This window comes from Monomorium pharaonis, chromosome 9 (assembly GCF_013373865.1).
Source record: "Monomorium pharaonis isolate MP-MQ-018 chromosome 9, ASM1337386v2, whole genome shotgun sequence".
Lineage (NCBI taxonomy): Eukaryota > Metazoa > Arthropoda > Insecta > Hymenoptera > Formicidae > Monomorium > Monomorium pharaonis.
Window position 1 is genome coordinate 2119879 of NC_050475.1, and position 18381 is coordinate 2138259.

At 44.0% G+C, this 18381-nt stretch overlaps 5 protein-coding genes across 5 annotated transcripts; 4 read left to right on the plus strand and 1 right to left on the minus strand.

Moving 5' to 3' along the window:
* Window positions 1–483: 483 nt before the first annotated feature.
* Window positions 484–1719, minus strand: LOC105830374 (pupal cuticle protein C1B). Its single transcript, XM_012669659.3, has one exon. It carries the CDS (start codon window positions 1597–1599, stop codon window positions 1330–1332), a length of 270 nt encoding a protein of 89 aa, XP_012525113.2. The 5' UTR covers window positions 1600–1719; the 3' UTR covers window positions 484–1329.
* A 1513-nt stretch (window positions 1720–3232) lies between these two features.
* LOC105834829 (cuticle protein 38) lies at window positions 3233–4910 on the plus strand. The gene has a single exon (XM_012677609.3). The coding sequence runs from the start codon at window positions 4305–4307 to the stop codon at window positions 4641–4643; it is 339 nt and encodes a 112-aa protein (XP_012533063.1). The 5' UTR covers window positions 3233–4304; the 3' UTR covers window positions 4644–4910.
* Window positions 4911–6857: 1947 nt separating this feature from the next.
* LOC105834826 lies at window positions 6858–8412 on the plus strand. Its single transcript, XM_012677606.2, has 2 exons — window positions 6858–6958; window positions 7421–8412. Exons 1-2 carry the CDS (start codon window positions 6947–6949, stop codon window positions 7844–7846), a joined length of 438 nt encoding a protein of 145 aa, XP_012533060.1. The 5' UTR covers window positions 6858–6946; the 3' UTR covers window positions 7847–8412.
* A 904-nt stretch (window positions 8413–9316) lies between these two features.
* Window positions 9317–11200, plus strand: LOC105834827. Its single transcript, XM_012677607.3, has 3 exons — window positions 9317–10070; window positions 10423–10608; window positions 10957–11200. Exons 1-3 carry the CDS (start codon window positions 10059–10061, stop codon window positions 11044–11046), a joined length of 288 nt encoding a protein of 95 aa, XP_012533061.1. The 5' UTR covers window positions 9317–10058; the 3' UTR covers window positions 11047–11200.
* A 2378-nt stretch (window positions 11201–13578) lies between these two features.
* LOC118644183 lies at window positions 13579–18150 on the plus strand (the record flags this gene model as incomplete). The annotated part of the gene is given in 4 exon segments (XM_036292189.1): window positions 13579–13865; window positions 16172–16454; window positions 16591–16761; window positions 17050–18150. Coding segments are annotated over 3 exon segments (1554 nt in total), but the record flags the coding sequence as incomplete, so codon positions are not given.
* Window positions 18151–18381: the final 231 nt, after the last annotated feature.

Sequence of the window (18381 nt, forward strand, 5' to 3'; positions counted from 1 at the left end):
CGTCGAGCAACGTAATCTTTCCATCAACGCCGCGCGGATGCGTGGTAATTAATGCCTCGCGCGTCTCTCCCATTGTAAAGCGGGTATAAACGCGCAACGGCGGCAGCCGTATCAATTCCATCGCGCGAGCGATGGATGTAAATGCGCTGTCAATTATACCGCATCGCCCGCAGACTCTCTATACGTGCGCACGGCTTGTAATAAGAGCGCCGGGCCGGGCGCACGTTGCGTAATAATAAAGTGACCGGGGCCGGGTTTTTTTTTTCGGGATCGCGAGGCGGGCGACTTTGTGCGACGTCCCTACGACGTCGATGAATGACGGGCGTTGTTACGTGTTGAAGAGCTATGCGATTTTCGCTCGGGAAGGTCGCAGGCGACTTTCCATGGCGTGTCGACCTCGCGAGCGTCGCGAACTCGATCGTTATCTACGAGTGCAAACTAGCTTCTTCGCCGGCGAAATATTATATCTATTTGCTAATTTTCTTTTTTTTTTACCGAATACTCATTACGGATACATTTGGAGAGGCGATACGGTAAAAGTACTCTCGTGTACTCACCTCTTTCTCTTTCTCTCTTTTTCGAAATAATTTTACGCGAGAGGAAAACACATTTCTGCAAAGTGTTTCTGTAAAAACGCATACTGATGTATTAAACAAAACATCTTCTGCAGCAGCGTTCTCGTCTTCTACATACCGAAAAAAAATTGGATATGCGAATAGTGTTTTGCTTTTTCATACATTCTATATTACCGGGTAATAATAATTGTAAAAAATGATATATAATTTATCGATTCATCATCGTTCTAGACATAGAATTTTGAAATTCTTAGATTCGTCGCGGTTTGAATCGGCGCGGTCTACCGAAATTACGAAATTAATTTACGTAAAACGGCCGACAGGCTTCGTGACTTATTTACGAGCGCATTTAGCTTTGCGCGTAATGCGAGCATTTCGACGCAGGGCCGTCATTAAAATTCCCTTTGAAGCCTAAGTACGCGAAGAGGATTACTTTCCGCTCGGCGGAAATGTATATCTCATTTCGAACGCGTCAACGCCCGCTGTCGCGTCGCGACGACGCCGGTGTGATACGCAGAGACGTCGCGAAGTAAACCAGACATGATGATTAGGTAGAAGCATTAATTTATTTCCATCTCTCCATACACATTAAACATAATGGAAATTATGTATTAAAAAAAAAAGTAATTTTTCCCCTCCCTTTCATAAAAAGAATTAATCAGAAACCACATTGTCGCTCTGCATCAGACAGCTGAGATCGGCCCTCCCGTTGTCGTCCCGGAGAAGAGTGCGGATCACTCCTGCAGGTCGTTGATTAGTGAATGTAACTGATAGCAGGTGCAGCGTACGCGAGCGGAGCTGCGTGAGCGGCGTAGGCGAGCGGAGCTGCGTGAGCGGCGTAGGCGAGCGGAGCTGGATGCGCGGCATAGGCGAGCGGTGCAGCGTGGACGATGGATGCAGGATGCGCCGAGTATGCGAGTGCAGCCGGTGCAGCGGCGATCGCGGGTGCGGACGCCAGGTAACCGGGGGCGGGCGCCGCGGCGACGCAGGCGACGAGAAGAGCAAGAACAGCGCACTTGTACATGATGAGGCGGCGAAAACAAGTCGGTCTCTTAGGAGGACGATTGTCACTAGTTACTCGACTATGAGTATACCGAGGTCCGGTCCGCGGCACATTTTTATAGGGCTCTGGCCCCCCTTAAACGCGAAGCCCGAAGAAACTGGTTCTCTATTGCTCCCATCCTCATCGTGTTCTAGAAGTGGGTGCGATCGCCCCCCTCCTCGTAGGCCAAGGTCTTCCGGATTCAACGAGATTTCGCCGTGCGAGAAATTTGGACAGTCCCGCCTTTGTGCGGGCAGGACGCGAGCACGACGGATTATTATCGCTCACATGATGGATAGATTGAATAATGATAGATCGGGAATATAATCGTATCGCGTAATCATTGATTGTTAATCGTTACGTATCGCTCTTTGATAATATTACAGTCTCGGTACAATATGCATCAATTTACCTGTCTCCTAGGGGAAAATAATCTACCGCCATGTAAAATTTATAATTGTAACAATGGTCAACCGCATGTAAATAATTATATAGCGCCTATATCGCGGAAACGAATTTGCGGCGCGGCAATTACCAATTCATCAATTTAATAATATATTAAATGTCCGTGTACATATGTATATCGTTGTAAGTCTATAAATTTATGCATTATAAATTTCGGTCATGGGAGCGCGGTGCCATGAAATTTTAATATGCCAAAGCGATACTCGTTGTAATTTGTCAATTAACAATGAGGACAGACGGAGAACGGTGGTGGATGCACCTTACGCAAGGGCGCGTAATATTTCATTCCACGCACACTCGTGCCTGCATTGCGTAGAGAAGCGCGGTCGGTAGTCGACGTTACGTTACGTTACGTCTAACCGGTTGCTGCGATTTTCGTCAGTGCGAGCTGTCACGCGTTACCATTGTCGATGCGTGATTGCGCAAGGAACGGACACACGCACGCACACGTGCCTCGTTCCACGGCGTCGTATGTCACGCGTGTGTCGTCGTATGCGAAATGCGTCGTTGTCGTGCGAAATTGTGTAAGTCGAGCATCTACTTTCGCGACTCGTGTCACAATGTCTCTCCCCGACTTGCCCCCCTCGAGTCTGGTTTGCCGTCACCAATCGACTTTGGACATTGTAACGAACGTGGGCGTAACTGTCGATCCATCTCTGTTACTCGATAATTAATTTCATCATTTTTATCGAGTAAAAAATATAAAAGAAAAAATAAAAATTCTCTAGAAACTGTTTATTTTTTCAGGAAATTGTAAGAGGGTGCTTCTGAAAAATATTTTTGTAAAAGAAAGCTTAATATGTAAAGTTAATAGAAATGTAGATTCAATTTACAAGTTAATTTAAAAAATTAAGAGAAAAACTTTCTTTTCAATTTAATTCAGAGAAAGTTAAGCGCGGATTATTTCTAAATAATCGCAGAAATAGAAGTTGAAAGTTTTTAAAAACTTTTTAGATGAACGAGTTTCGAAGAAACTTTAAGGAAAAAAAAGTTATGTATACAAGTTGTTTATAATAAGTTTGTTAGAACAACGTATGAATCTTTCGCGGACGGCAAAACCGCCCAACCGTCGTGAGAAAGAGAGAGAGAGAGAGAGAGAGAGAGAGAGAGAGAGAGAGAGAGAGAGAGAGAGAGAGAGAGAGAGAGAGAGAGAGAGAGAGAGAGAGAGAGAGAGAATGAGAGAAATTCGCGAGCAAGGCAACCCGGCTCGTAAATCATTACGATTCATAAGCATTAAAATGGGGTAAAGTACAAAGAGGGAGAGAAGCGTTGCCTTCTAAACGACTAAAGTCAGGGCAAACAACCTGGGAGGAAGCGTCCTTTGCGCGAACGAGTTAACGATTTTAACCGAGACTCCTGTCGGTCTTAACGACTGACGCGTACTTTGATTGTTTGTATTGTTAACGAGGTGCAATAAATTACAATTGACCAGAGAGAGCAAAAAGTTTGATAATAAAATTGTCCGCGCGTTCGCTAATCGAAGTTCAACGAAAACGGCCATTATTGTCACGTCTACGTCATGTATAGACGTCAAGAATTAATCGAGGAAGTGACAAGCCGTTCTAAACGTCGTTGTTGCCCGCGGCAATTCAAGCTCGCATTTTGGGCCCGTCGATCAGCCCGTAAGCCAATATGTATACACGCAACAAATCGCTTAATAATTACGTATGACTGTTCCGGATGTGGCTATACTGTCGAGAGTGATGATCAATAGTCGAGGCTATGTCATTGAACTTGTCTCTGTCCAGGCATCGTGTACAACGCGGCAAACAAAGAGATAAGGCCACCGAGCACCAACCATGGCCGCCCTTTCGAGGCATTTCCCGCGTCCTTCTCAGAGAAACAAAATGATGATCGACAACTGCGTCTTCGTCGAGGCTACACATACGTCAGTACCGAGAGTACCGACGAAATACGAAGGCGGTGAAGGGTCCGCGAGTTGAGGCCGTGAACGATCAGGCAGTCCTTGGCAGTGCTCCTCCAACAAGTGGCCGACGCAAGAAGAAGAAAAAAAAAAGAGAAAAAAAGAAAAGAACGAGCAATCGCGCTACGTGAGGACGGCAACAGGAATCTGCGGCCGGGACCGGATGGCCCGGGCGCAAAGAGGTGGGAGAGGTCAGTCCCGACGAATATAAGGGGTCCTAGACGCCGTGCTCGGGTACCACTCGCTCTTCAGTGCTCTGCCGTAGTACGAAGCAACGACAAAGTCTCCTCCAGTCATCATGTACAAGATCGTCGCTCTCTTCGCCCTGCTGGCCTGCGCCATGGCCGCGCCGGCTCCCGGCTACCTGGCGGCGCCTGCCCTCCACGCGGCGCCGGTCGTCGCGGCGGCGCCCGCGGTCGCGGTTGCCCACACCGTCCCGGTCGCCCACGCCGTCCCGGTCGCCACCAGCTACGCCAATACCTACAAGGTGTCTGTGAAGAGCCCGCTCGTGGCCGCCGCCCCGCTCGCCTATACCGCGCCGATCCTCAAGACTGCCCCGGTCGTCGCTGCCGGCCCCGTCGTCCATGCCGCACCGCTCGCCTACGCCGCCCATGCCCCCATCGTCGCTCTTCATTAGGAGATAATCATTCATCAATCATCACCCCTGTTTCGACCGTCTCTCCTCAAGATTGACACGCCGACCGTGAAGACGTCGTCCTTCACTCATCACCTGGACGCGTAACGATTCATCGGAACGACCGGCCGAATCGACCGGCATCATCGACCAGTCAGGCGGCACCGTATTCTCGATCATGTACACCTTGTACCGACCTGTCCACACGGCGGTCGAACGACCGATCGCTACGATTAATCAATAAAGTTGCCATTTCTGCCTTCAAACAAATGCACGTATTTGTGTATATGTGTGTGTGTGTGTGTGTGTGTTCAGTCCTTTATTACTACCTTGTTCAATTTAATGAACATATCCCACCAATTTCAGAATTCGCAGCTATTTCGAAGCTCGCCTTTCATATTTCATTACCTCGTATAATATTATCTCTCGAAGAGCCCTCCTTTATTCCTCTTGCACACGTACCGGAGGAATCTTAGAATAGTCTCGCTGAATAACGTAACGTGTTATTGTCGAACCGAGCGCGGTTATCGAATTCTATACCTCGTTGGGTTTCTCACGGCGCTATAACCTGAGAGGACTAATTCCTCCGTATCGCGTATCCACCGGAGCTTATCGAGGATCGTAGATTTTTCCTCCCGGCGAACTCGAGCTTTTCTTTCCGCGCGCACGGCGGGATCGGCAAACAAGCGGAGCGTCGTGATCACGGGGCGATCTCTCGTCGTTCTTATAATTTCTTCTTATTTCAGCACACAAACGCGCCACGCCCGCATGGAGCGTACGTACGTACGTCCACCTACGACGCTACGTTCTACCTATCCGTTTACGTGAGGCTTTTCGCAAAATAGGATTTGGAACGACTCGATGAAAACTGTTTACCGACTTGGCGATCAACGGCTTGTTTGAGTTTCGGCTTTGGCCCCCTACCCCCTCCCCCCCGCCCTTCCTCCCTTCCACCGTCGTCGTCGCGGAGCACTCGCGAAGCGAAACTTCGTCGCGCGCCGTCGGGTCACGTATTGAATATATTTACAGGGAGCATACAAACCCGCCTCACATGCACTTTTCACGAACCCAACTTGCTAAATTCTTTACGGGGAAGCTTTAAAAAAGTCCCCGTGAGAAAAAGAGGGGAGTTTGCGGCGAATTATTCAATATCGCACCTACACGTTTCGCGCAGGTAAAACAGTAGTATAGCGTACGAATGTTATGCCGCTGCATACGTATCGGATGTGTCGAACTCGGAAAAAAGTTCGAGCGTTTTACGTTAGAAAATAATTATGCTGAGATATAATTTAATACTGAAACTGATACCTTTATGAATGTGAATCTGGACTGAGAAGAAAGACAAATATTGAAATATTACTTTTCCAAGGTTTCCCTTGTTTTGGTAGAGTCATTAATTTTTTTAATAATTCAACGGTGACTCACGAAAAGTTGATTAATCTCGCTTTAATTACTTTCATTTTTAAATTGCAACATTGTTTTTTTCGACGTCGTCCTTAATGCCACGCACCAAGTAGAAATTGATAAATGAGATCATTAAGATTACGCGCGTTTTCGGCCGTAATTTCACGCTCGAGTGCTTTTTGTTGCGTCCCTCCGAGGCGTACCACTTCTCCTTGGTTCTATGGCGCAATGTGCTTATTGTTACCAAGAGGCGAGGAGTAAAAGTAAAGTCTCAAGATCGCGAAGCCCCTTTGTTCGATCGTCAAGTGTACCCCACAAGCTCACGGCAATGACAAAAAGCTTAACGCCTTCAGAACCAGCAGCCGACAAAAACGTAATCCGTATATCCTTCGTCACCCTCGGTTTTCGTAACACCGCTAATCTGTTTCACATTTTTTATCTCGCGACAAGTAATATTCACGTTTTTAGTACTTTGTAGTTGTATTCCTCTCTAATTTACATCATATATATTTTCAACTACATTCATAATTCCTATACTTGTTGGTAAGGAGGCCTTCGAAATAAAAAACATTCTCCTAAAACGAACTTTTCAAAGTTCAAAGGAATCTTTCGATAATACTTAATACTTTACGCTTTACGCGAGAACAAGAAACACGTTCACGGAAACAGTATATTTTATACGCGTACATATCTTCGGACAAGAACGTGCCTTCGGCGTATTGAATATTCCTCGAGACACATCCTATAGACTATAACAGGGCATCGAGTTCTTATTGCACGGATCTTGAAGGTCTCTCGCGCGAACATCACGGAAGCGCACTCCTATATAAGCATGCGTAGATCCGCGTGCGTGCAGATCAGTCCCAGGTTCTGATCCAATAAAGTAGTGAAAACCGATCGTCATGTTTAAGCTGGTAAGAGATTTCGACGTTTTCCCAACTTGGCGTTAAAAATCTATATTTTCTCTGAAATAAAGTAATCGTCGAGGCGATTAATTAAAAATAATCGTATATATGTCATATTATTAAAATAATGATTATCAGCTTAATTGGATTTAGCCTGTTAATAATTATTATTTGATTTCGTTAATTTTAATAATATATTCCTAATATATATATATATATATATATATATATATATATGTATGTATGTATATGTATATATTATAAGCATTAACGGATTAAATCCAATCAAGCTGGCAATTGTTATTCCGAGCACACTTCGACAACAACAGAAAGTCCAAGTTTCCGTTTCGCCGCGAATTTAAAGACGGTCGGAAAATATTGACGCCGCGGGCGTCTTATTCTTCGTCCGAGATCATCCGGAGGTTTCATATCCGCGAACGTTCTCTCTCTCTCTCTCTCTTTTTCTCGCAGATGATTATTTCCGTTCTGGCGAGCATCGCCACGGTGCAATGTGGAACCATTCTCACGCCCGTCGTCGGTAAGCTCGTCTCCGAGAAGGTCATCGAGGCGCACGGCAACCACGTGGTGCATCCGTCGCCGTCGCTGCTGAGCTACCCGAACGTCGCGCTGGTGCAGCATCCGGTCGCCGGGCAGTTCGTCGCGCAGCCGTTGGCAAAGGCCTCCCTGATCGCCGAGAAGACGATCGAGGCTCACGGGCACCAAGTGATCCACGACGCGCGTCCGTTGATCGCGGTGGCGAAACCTCAGCTGGCACCCGCGTTTGTCGCACGCGAAATAGGGGCGCCGTACTATTCGCCATACTACGCGGCGTATCCTCAGCAATTTGTCGCCGAGAAGACCGTGTCCAGTTACGGGCACAGCATTCAACACGCGTAATAAAATCATCGGGCAAAGTAAAACGTGGCTGGTAACTCTGAAGAGCACGCATGGATTTACAAAAAAAAAAACTCCAAGTTCTTTCACGTTGAACATACTGAAATAAAATACGCAAAATTCCGGTTTAAGAATATCGTAATTATTTTTAAAAATATGTCTTTAACTAAAAGTTCTTCTACTCCGTAGATTTCATGAAATTGAACAGATTAAAGACTGTCGATCCTAGTTGAGTTCATTAAAGTTACCAAATCACTTTTTTTTGTATATCAACTCTTGTGCTCGCAGTCGGAGAGAGAAAACCGCTTATCCGAAACTATCATCATTCTCGATGACTTTCGCGGCGACGTTGCCCTTGAAATCGTTCTAACAGTAAAATCTAAGTTCGAGAACCATGTCGTTCGCGTGACTCGACAAACAGATTGAAACTGGCAGTCTTTGGCCTGGGAAAGAGGCCCGTTGATCAGGTTTGTCGACATTTGTAAAAAAAAAAAAACATTATGTTAGACGTATTCGACAAAATGTAAGTTTCTCAATAAATTTTCATGCATTTTCATATTCAGACACATAATTAACACATCCAAAGAAACAAAGTTATATTTAAATTATCCAAAAATTATTCCCTCCTATCCAAACTATTTGTTGCGTATATTTTTCTGTATTACACACACACACATATGTGTACCGTTATATATCTTGATTATATTTTTATTATCGATATTTTCTCGATAATTGAGATTCACGTTTGCAAATTGTCCAGATCTGCGTCATCCTATTAACGAGTTTGTTGCTCGATCAATCGCACAACATTCGTATGTACCTCGATATAAATTGCCCGACGTGCAATCGCCTTCGCGAAGGAATATGCATCCGCTTGGATCCTCAAGGTCTCGGGTGAATGAACCGCGGAGAGTATCGCTAATGGCCTCGGTATCTCTGCTCTACGGCCGTACGCCGTTGTATGGCGTTGTAAAGCATCGTTGGATCACACGCCCGTATCCGAGGAGCCGCGACGCCTGGCCTATCGGACCTTCCTTCCCGCGCGCGTCTCCCTTTCGTAAATCACGCTCGTCCTACACACGCGGACACAACCGGGAACGTATAATACACGTATACGCGCGTATACCAGCACCGAGGAAAATACCTCGGCGGGAGAATTGCAGCGAAAACGTACGTGCCGCGTCCGTGGGGCACGGATCGATAATTGAAAAATGCGAAGTCGAAGGGCTCTTGCGCGCCAGGATTGTTTCTCGAAATAGGAAGAAATAGAAATGGGAGGTAATGGAAGGAAACGCGTTCCTCGGGACGAAGCATTTATTCCTATCGATATACTGTTGCGCCCCTGCGCGTTTCAGCCGTTGTATATTTAACGAAACGTAACGCGAACAGAAAGAAATCTGCACTCTAATTCCTGTTGTCAAGAGGATATATCTGAGATTTGAGATTATTAAGTGTTTTCTTGGATAATAAAACTAATATTTGATATGTACGGTGATATTTCTCGCAATAAATTCTTTACGGTATTTTAATTTCGTGCTTGTTAGCGTTAAAGTATTATTAAAATGTTTGCCGTGAGATTACGTATTCCGGTTTGAGAGTTTTATGACTGTGTTTCAAGTCCGGCAAATAATCGATGCGCAGTTTGCATGAGCTGAGAAATGTAAAATTATTTTTAGGGATCTTATTCAAGATCTGCTTTTAACCAATATAAGAGTCCACATCACTCGTTTATGAAAGACAATTATTCCTGCCGCTGATTCGTTCACGATACATATTTTTTTTATACATGAAGATTCATGACAATCTTCTCTTATCTTTAAACCAATTATTTAAAGATGTAAAAAATCTCCAGTAGCGGGATTTTCTTGTATAAGATTTTGATTTCTCGGATACGTTGACATCGATGTAATTTTCTGTGTTGTAAATGTAAAATTCAATTAATCCAGAAGTAGAATGTAATGCGGACGACCGGTGCATCCTAGAAGCTGGGATGCATCACTATAGTCGCAACTATAGTCTTGCCCGTCCCTGAGAGCAGGGAGGAATGCGGTGGTACGGCAGTTAGAAACTTTTGTAGTGCCGGACGGGTCTACTTTTTTACGGGCATCCCTCGAGACTTCTATAAGTACGGGGAGACCAAGCTGGCGCGCGCACTTATACGAAGTATCGTTCCCGAGTGCATCCGCGCGCAGAATCTCCTCGTCCGAAAGTCGTCATGCTGCGATTCGTAAGTAAATCTGACATTAGTGCGCGCGGGGAGGGAGGGGGGATGCATCCGTAATCATTTTGAATCTAAACCATATTAAAAGTTGTAGAAAAATAATCTCTTGCTCATAATTTTCACGATTATTATACGCGATCTACGAGCCCATTCGCGTTTATTCGCCATACTAGAAGGACACACTCGTTTTTTGCCCTCGGGGATGGGGTGTGTAAAGGGGTGAATCGCGACGATATTTGCCTCACGTAGGCTCATTTGCTTCGCGCGGTTCAACGGTTACTTATATTCGCCGAAGTTTTCCAATTTAAATAAGAGGAGCGAGCTCTCCCCTATACCGTCTACCGACGATTACTTGCAGATCCTGCTCGCCGCTCTCGTCGGCCTGGCGTGGTCCGCGCCAGCGCCCGCACCGGCGCCCAAACCGCTCACCCTCGTCTCCGAGCTGAAGACCCCGGCGTCGACCGCCAAGCTCACGCCGTTGGTCGCGGCCCCGGTGATCGCACCGGTCGCCCGTCTCGCCTACGCCTCGCCCATTCTTCCGCAGGTAGGTGATCCAAGTCCGGAAGTCCAAGCGCAAAGATCTTTTGGCGTTCGAGATTTGAAAATCGACTCACGCGTCGCAATAACGCTCGGTTCCTGAAAGTAGCGCGACTCAACCATGGGGGGTGGCAAACGCCGATAGCCTCGATTCAGGAACCGAGCGTTCGCAAGCTTCACATTCGAGGAATCGAATCTTATATTTTTCGAATTTACATTTACGGGGCTTTTCTTTCTTTCTCTTTTTTTTTTCCTTTTTGCATCCCTCGTAACCAAATTCCTCGCGATTCCCCGAGAAATCGAGGAAAATGCAATTTTTTTTTTCATCCCGTTCTTTTCTTTATGTTATTGCCAGATATCACCGTACGCTTACTATTCCGCGCCGATCGCGGAGATCCCGTCGAGTTACTCGATCGAGCAGCATGGGTACCATATTACCTACTGACCGCAAAAATCATCGGACCGGTAGCCGTCGACCTCAGTGAAGACCGTGTGGAAGTATATGCGCGTAGCGGCTCGCAGCTTGTCTCCTCATCGATAATCATCATCTATCGTGTAACCTCATTCACGCAAAAAAAAAAAAGAACTTGATGAAAGTCGACGAGTTTATTTTCTAAAACCTTGTGCTCCCTCCTCCCCCTCCGCCTCATCTTTTTCAAAGAAATTACATAGTCATAGCCGATCCTCTCTTTATCATTCCTCTTTCGTTGAACGGATTATTCTAACCAGGTTTCTTATCTCTTAGAAAATTCTTACATTTCGCATTATAATATTGGGGGATGCATTTTGAAAGAGAATCTTTATATACGTTTAAGCGCAAAATTTTTTGTCCTCGCGTAAAGTCATCGGCTGTATTATTCACCGCATCGAATCTTGCATTCCGACGCAAGAAAGAAGAAAACGTAGAAGGATATTTGAATTGGGTCAAGACAATTCACGCGCGGTTAACGCACGCGGCGCGATCCGCGACGCGAAATTCCCAGTGTTGCGAAAGGCCGCGGAAAACCCCTGTTACGTAATGACCACGCGAGCGTACGTGGTCGGTCTGTGAAAGGAAATCGGCAGCTCGTTGTGATCACCGCGGTGATCACCGATACGTGACAAGAAAGAAGACGAAGTGGGACGCTTTGTGCAGGATCCCCAGTTTCCCGTTTCGGCCGCGAATCCGCGAGTAATTCACTCCCCTCGAAACGGCGAAAATTGAAAATTTTCACGCGGAAATTTCTCTGAACTCGCGGAATCGCGCGTAACTTCCTCGCGGTGAGAAACTTGGGGCTCGATTAGACGAGGAAAAAAAATCCTCCCGCGAGACCCGAAACGCGCAGTGAGGAAAGCGGAAAAATTCACCGATGCGATCGCGAGACCCTTGGAAATACCCGCGAGTACTTTCTCCCGGATCCGGAGAGCCTGATTATTTATGAGATACAGCCCAGCTGTCGGCTAGCGATGCGTTTAAGCCCTAATAGCGGCCTCTTTTTTTTTTAACGCTACGTATCGTAATCGCGGTCTGATTGATGGACATAATACGATACTCGTTTTCTCGTAGCGAGACAGAGGCGCACGCCCGTCGAAGCACGCCTCTTCACTTTCTATCGCGATTGAGAGTGAAAATCACTATTTTACATCGAACCTGATGATCCGAGAAGTCAAGGTCGATGCACCTCGCGCGGCCGTGAAAAGAAAGTATCTCGACCGGTTTATTTCCTCGATTGTAACGCTTTATTTTGGGAAATGCGACGTTGAAGAAGAATCATTTTGCATCGCAAATACGCAAATCAGCTATGAATCCGCGCGCGATTAGAAGAAACAACGTTACATCATGCAAACTACCGCGAGAACAATCCAGGCTAATGAACCTGAATTTATAGGCCGTCTTCGAAGTATACTGTTGCAACATCAAACGTCAGAGTTTTCCTTCTGATCAAATCCTAGATAAATATATTATTTGTCCGCCGGATAACCTCGGCAGGATGTACCCGAATAATTTTTACGCAATCTCATTGACGAGTAAGCCCATAATGATGTAAAACATAATTATGTAAGGATATAATTCATTCACCAAATATTCATTAAATGCTAGACGACAACAGAGTTCTGCATTTGTATTTGTATTTGTATTTGTATCTGCTCTTTTACGCAACATCAGATCTACCGGAGAAAAACCCACTCGGGGTTCTCCAGGAATTGTGTGGCAAACTAATTTTTACGAAAGACCCATGAGAGTCGACTTCTTCGTGCCCGATGACATTTTACATTCGCGGTAATTTCTTTGCTTCCAAGAAAGGTAATTTAATTAATTAATTTATGTAGGAAATATGGAAACTTCAGTGCCGTTTTTAATTGTTTTACTCCTAATTACGAAGATAATGCAATAATTATTAAAAATATCTTCATACAATTCTTACACGTATTTCGCTATTACCAATATTATGGTATTCAATGTAATGAATGCCGATCGTAATCACTCATGAAACAATCAAGCATTCATTTGTATAAATACTTAATATAGACCTTTCATTAAGAATTAATGGAAGTTTTTAATCAAATGCCGCAAACGTTGTATTAAGATATGTACTTAATGAAAATCGTATTAAATATAACCATTGTGTTATTCTTTCGCAGTGCAGGATTAATGGATTATCCAGTGTAAATTTCTCCCGAAGCCCCAATATAAATTTCAACGGTACCGCATTGCAGTTCATTGTGTGCTTTTTGTATTTTCCCAATAAAATAAACATTCTAAATGCTATCGAAAGACCAGCGAGTATAATATAAAGTGTAATTTCCTGTGTGTGTACACATATATATATTGTTCCTCATATGTTGAGAATATAACGTCACAGAGATAGTAAAAACAAAAAAACAAAAAAAAAAACAGCGTGTAATACGACTTTTCGTATTCATGCGGCGATAAAATGAGCCTGACGTATCTCGAGATACGCGCTACGTTGCTCGAGAGTACACTTTTTTTTCCTTTAGATTCGCTTTGTCTTCACGGTCTACCAGAAGAAGCACCACGAAGACGGATGTCCGTCTGTCGCCGTATGACTCACGAATCACCCCACCGGTGGTTCACGCGACCGGGCCCAGCATCCCCGAAAGGGACGGCTTGTATATAAGATTCGTGACGACTTCGGTAAAAGCACAGACCGAGGCGTCACACAGGGAGAAAGTGTTCGGCTAGAGAGCGAGAGTCCCAGTATAAGACGCGGTCGCGGACCGAGAAAATCAGTTTATCGCGGGTACATCCGGAGACACGATCAGGTATGTGTTTTCAAACAGCTAATTTTTGATACTTAAAAAGTCCAAGAGATTACTTTCTCGTTGCTAGTAATATAATTTTACTTAAAAAAATCATTTTACATATAAAAATATATAATTAATAATTGTAAATGTGTAGTATATATGTAACATATTAGAGAAAAGATATTAACAAATAATAACATTCCAATTGAGATTAACATTTATAATTATTTTAGCAAAATTAACTCTACAGAAACAAATAATCACGATATAATAGTTGAAATAATTATGCAAATAATTTTTTTAGTAAATAGTCAACTATTCTCAAAGTAACGATGAAATGTACTTTCAACTAATATATCTTGTAAAAAAAATAGACGTAGATTCTCATGTTTAATCATACACTATGACTTGTTGTAATCTATCAGAGATTCCATTGTTTTTCACAGAGGGGGAAAAAATATTTTTCCGCGTCCGGCGAAACGAAAGAGCGATCGCGGCAACGAACGTTTTTATTGATTACCGATTGACCGAGGCAATATAATATTTGCATACGTTCATCGCTATTTGTTTAATAATTGGGGAATTGAGATTTTTCCAATATATTTCTTCAACGCGCACAGATATGCGCATCTTATGAAACGCAAAATGGTTTATCGGAAATTAGGAGTGAAAAGCGTTCGCCTACGCGTGTGTCGCTCTAACGTGGGACAAATAAAAACTTTCTCTACTTTAAATACCGCCTCCGCCTCATTCTTATTCAAATTTGCGGATTTGTCAGGCATTTGTCTGACCCATTATTATATGCTAAAAAGACGAATTACCCTACATTCTGCTGCGAATATTTAAAAAAAAGATTTCGATGATCAATTTTAATTGACTAGCCGCTTTCAATCAAGAATAATACATGGCACTTTTAGACATCATTTTACTTCGAGATTTCTAAATTTTTGTACTTTATTGATTCTTCTATTAAAAAAACAAAATAGAATAAGTAAATTTAGCAATGTAGTTTCGATTAGATAAAAAAGATAGAGATGCTAAAGACATTTTGAAGAGTCATAAAATTTTTATAATGAGATGACTATAAACCGACTGATCTAGGACAAGTTAATTACTTTTCTATTGTTGGCCTACTTCGAGATAATTGATTTATTGTAAGAGCGAGTCGTTAGAGGATACTTAAAGAGAATATAAAGCCGGTCGCGTTACTCGCAACTTGGTGAACGTCACGAAGGAAGCTACGGTGCGCGAATGTCATAGAGTATTAATGCGAATTCGCGGTACAATGAGACGTTAAGGCAAATGGAAAGTAAAATATTAAAATTACTTGCACGTACGTAACACGTAACCACTTTCACTGTCGTAGGTGGTAAATAAAAAACGCGTCGGGACATGTTATGTACACCTTTACCGAATACAGCGGTAAGGTTCTAATTTGAAACTAGCGTATTAATCACTCAAAAAATGATCTACCTCAAACGTTAAATCGCGCGTATGGCAACACCTTGCCTAATTTAAAATTTAAATTGCCCCGCCCGAGTGGACGTCATACAGCGTTCATTACGCAATTGCTTTCGCCGTGTTGACGAAGCGATTTCGGAAAGAATAAAATAATACGAGAAGATGTACTCGGCGAGAGACGTCACGAGTTTACGAACCGGCCAGACGACTTTCACCCAACTTCCTCTCGCTTTCGTTGATCCTTTCTCAGTTTAATTACACGCGTGTATACATCTTCACGCAAGAAGGCCCGAGCCGGTACGGTACCGTTACCGGAAACCGGTATCTACACGTGGATAAGTGAGAATGCTACTCCGATGCAAAGGCTTTTTACTTTCTCGAACAATCAAAGGCATTAAAAGATTTTAGAGCAGACTTTAGTAGTCGTATGGATAATTATACCGAAGGTCAAACACGTATACTCTACACGATTTTGACCCAATTTCGAGTTGTAGTAGCGGTTCCCCACTGGTGAACAATAAAACCGAATGGAGAAAGGCGAGATGCACTTTCACGTGGATTCGTACACACGGAGAAATTGTCGAGAGATCTCCGAGGGATCAATCAAGAAGAAGAAAATCGCTTTGCGTCAAGAATTAAATTAAAATAATTAAGTGAAACTAGTAGCAAGAAAAGTAGTAACAAGATAATTACGTTAAATTAAAGTATATAACAGATCTCGTGTATGAAAAAATAAATTCTAATGGCAATAATTCGATCAAAATTATGAATTAAGATAAAATCGTTAAAAGTGAAGTTAAAAAAAGCAATTTAACTGTTGAAAAAGATAGGCATAAAGCTAAGTCCGTTGTCTTTTGTTGTAGGATGAGGACCCAGTTCATCCTGATAGCTTGCTTGGCTATAGCGAGACAAGTACTTGGTACTCAAGTATACGAGACGCCGAATGACTCTTCGCAACAAGAATGGCGGCCGTGGAAAAACGATGACTCTATCGAAACGCCGAAAGGAGAACAAGAAAAGTATCGTCCTGTCACATTCGACGGCCCTGACGCGCAACAGAAAGAGTCGCAGCAACAACCATTGTTTTATAATGCGAATATTCAATCGGGCGCCAGCGGAGTGGCCGATGTCGTTAGTCAGCAATCGGTAAAAATTTCAAAGTATTCGACGTTAAAATTAAAATCAAAAATCTAAATTTTTTGACAAAGTAAAATATTGTATTTAGAGAACGTGAAGAAAGATAAACTTATATAAACTTACAAATGTGTATATTCAATTATAGGTTGACTCTGTAATCGACAATATTCTCGTATCTAATCGGCAAGGCCGCAATCTCGAGGGATACGATGAAATCTACTCTGATCCTAACGTAAAAAATGCTCTGCAGCTCGGCAATGATACGATCGCACGTACTTACATCAGGGACAAACTCTGCTCCCTCGGATTGATGAACGTGAGTTTTAAAAGTCGATTAAATTTCTTAATCGATTGGAATATAATTAGCATTCAAAACTTTTTTCTGAAAATTACATAGCTCCGAAAGCTTGAGAGCTATGACTCTTACGTCTTATCGTTTTACAAGTATTATGCGTGTAATTAACGTTACCCGAGTTTCTTTCCTGTTTAATTCACAAATTTCACAAACATGAAAATTCTTGAAAGTTCAAAAATTCTATGTTTAACTAGATAATTTTTAGAAATTCAAATCACGTTATAAAGATGCATTAACTATTTTCTACAGTGCGAGGATGCGGAAGGACGACGCCCTTACTACTCTCCGCATCGTGATATTTATCCGCACGACGTTATCTACGCACAACCGGTGACCATCAAGCCGGTAGGCCGTCCACTCCCGGCTATACCCGTGAAACGGCCTTACGGCCCACCAAAACCCGTGCCACTGCCTCCGAGTTTCGGCTCCCCGTTGGGACCCAACGTTTATCCTGGACCTGGACCAACGTTCGGTAGACCACCTCCACCCAGCTTCGTAGGACCTTATCCCGGATATAAAAAACCTGGTCTCCCACCCCCTTTCGTGAACAAACCTATTTACGAACCTGGCATTGACGTCGATTCTGATTTCGAGGACAAGTTTATCGATAAGAAGCAGGTGGTCTTGCACCAGCCGAATTCCGTCGGCGTTCAACAGCACGTTCATCATCATTATCATCACGGGGACGCCGCTGGCGTTGCGCACAACCCCCCCGTGGTTACGTCACCTTCATTCGGTGGTAGCGGCCTCGGCAGTTACGGTTACGGAAACAGCGGCACTTATGGCACCACGTTCAACGATTTCGAGGATTACAAGAAAGCGTTCAAAATCAAAACGCCCACGAGTAATAGTGGCCCGTCGTTCTCTTCCTCGTCCCCGGTAAAGAGTTACGCCGATCGTTATCCCGCTTACGAGAAACCGAATGGCAAGCAGTTTGCTTCCGGTGGACAGCTCGGCGCCAATAATCAATTCCTGGGGAACGGTGGTTACGACGGCGATTATCCGTTCAACAACGGCGCCGATAGTAGCTTCGGTTCCACGTCTTACGAGGATTGCGTATGCGTGCCGTACGATCAGTGTGCCACAATCAATCACGTCGGTCGCAAGGACGATCTCTACTTGGCAATCGATCCGCGCAATCTCGACAAGGACATCGAGGCTGAAACTGTAGTGATCACCGACGGTAACGGCACAATGAGCGTAGTCAGGGTGCCCAAGGGAGTGAACACGACCGAGCAGATCGAGCAGACGAAAAACGAGGAGACGAAGGAAGCGGCCGGAGAAGTTACAAAGCGAAGTAGCAGGGATGTCAAGCACGCTACTAAAGACGACAAGCAGGAGATACAAGAAGTAAGTTGACACGCGGGCTGGTTCTCTCGCAAGTTTTTTCCTTGCGAGTTCCGAGCGGACGATGTAATAATCGATGATCGTATAAATTATCAAACTTTGATCGTGATAGTTAGATTAGACATCAGAGATTAGAAATAAAATTCAAGTAGAAAATTAATGGGAGTTAATCGACGCATCAGAAGCTCAACTCGTATCCCTTATAAAAATGTAATACTGAACCAATAACCAGTA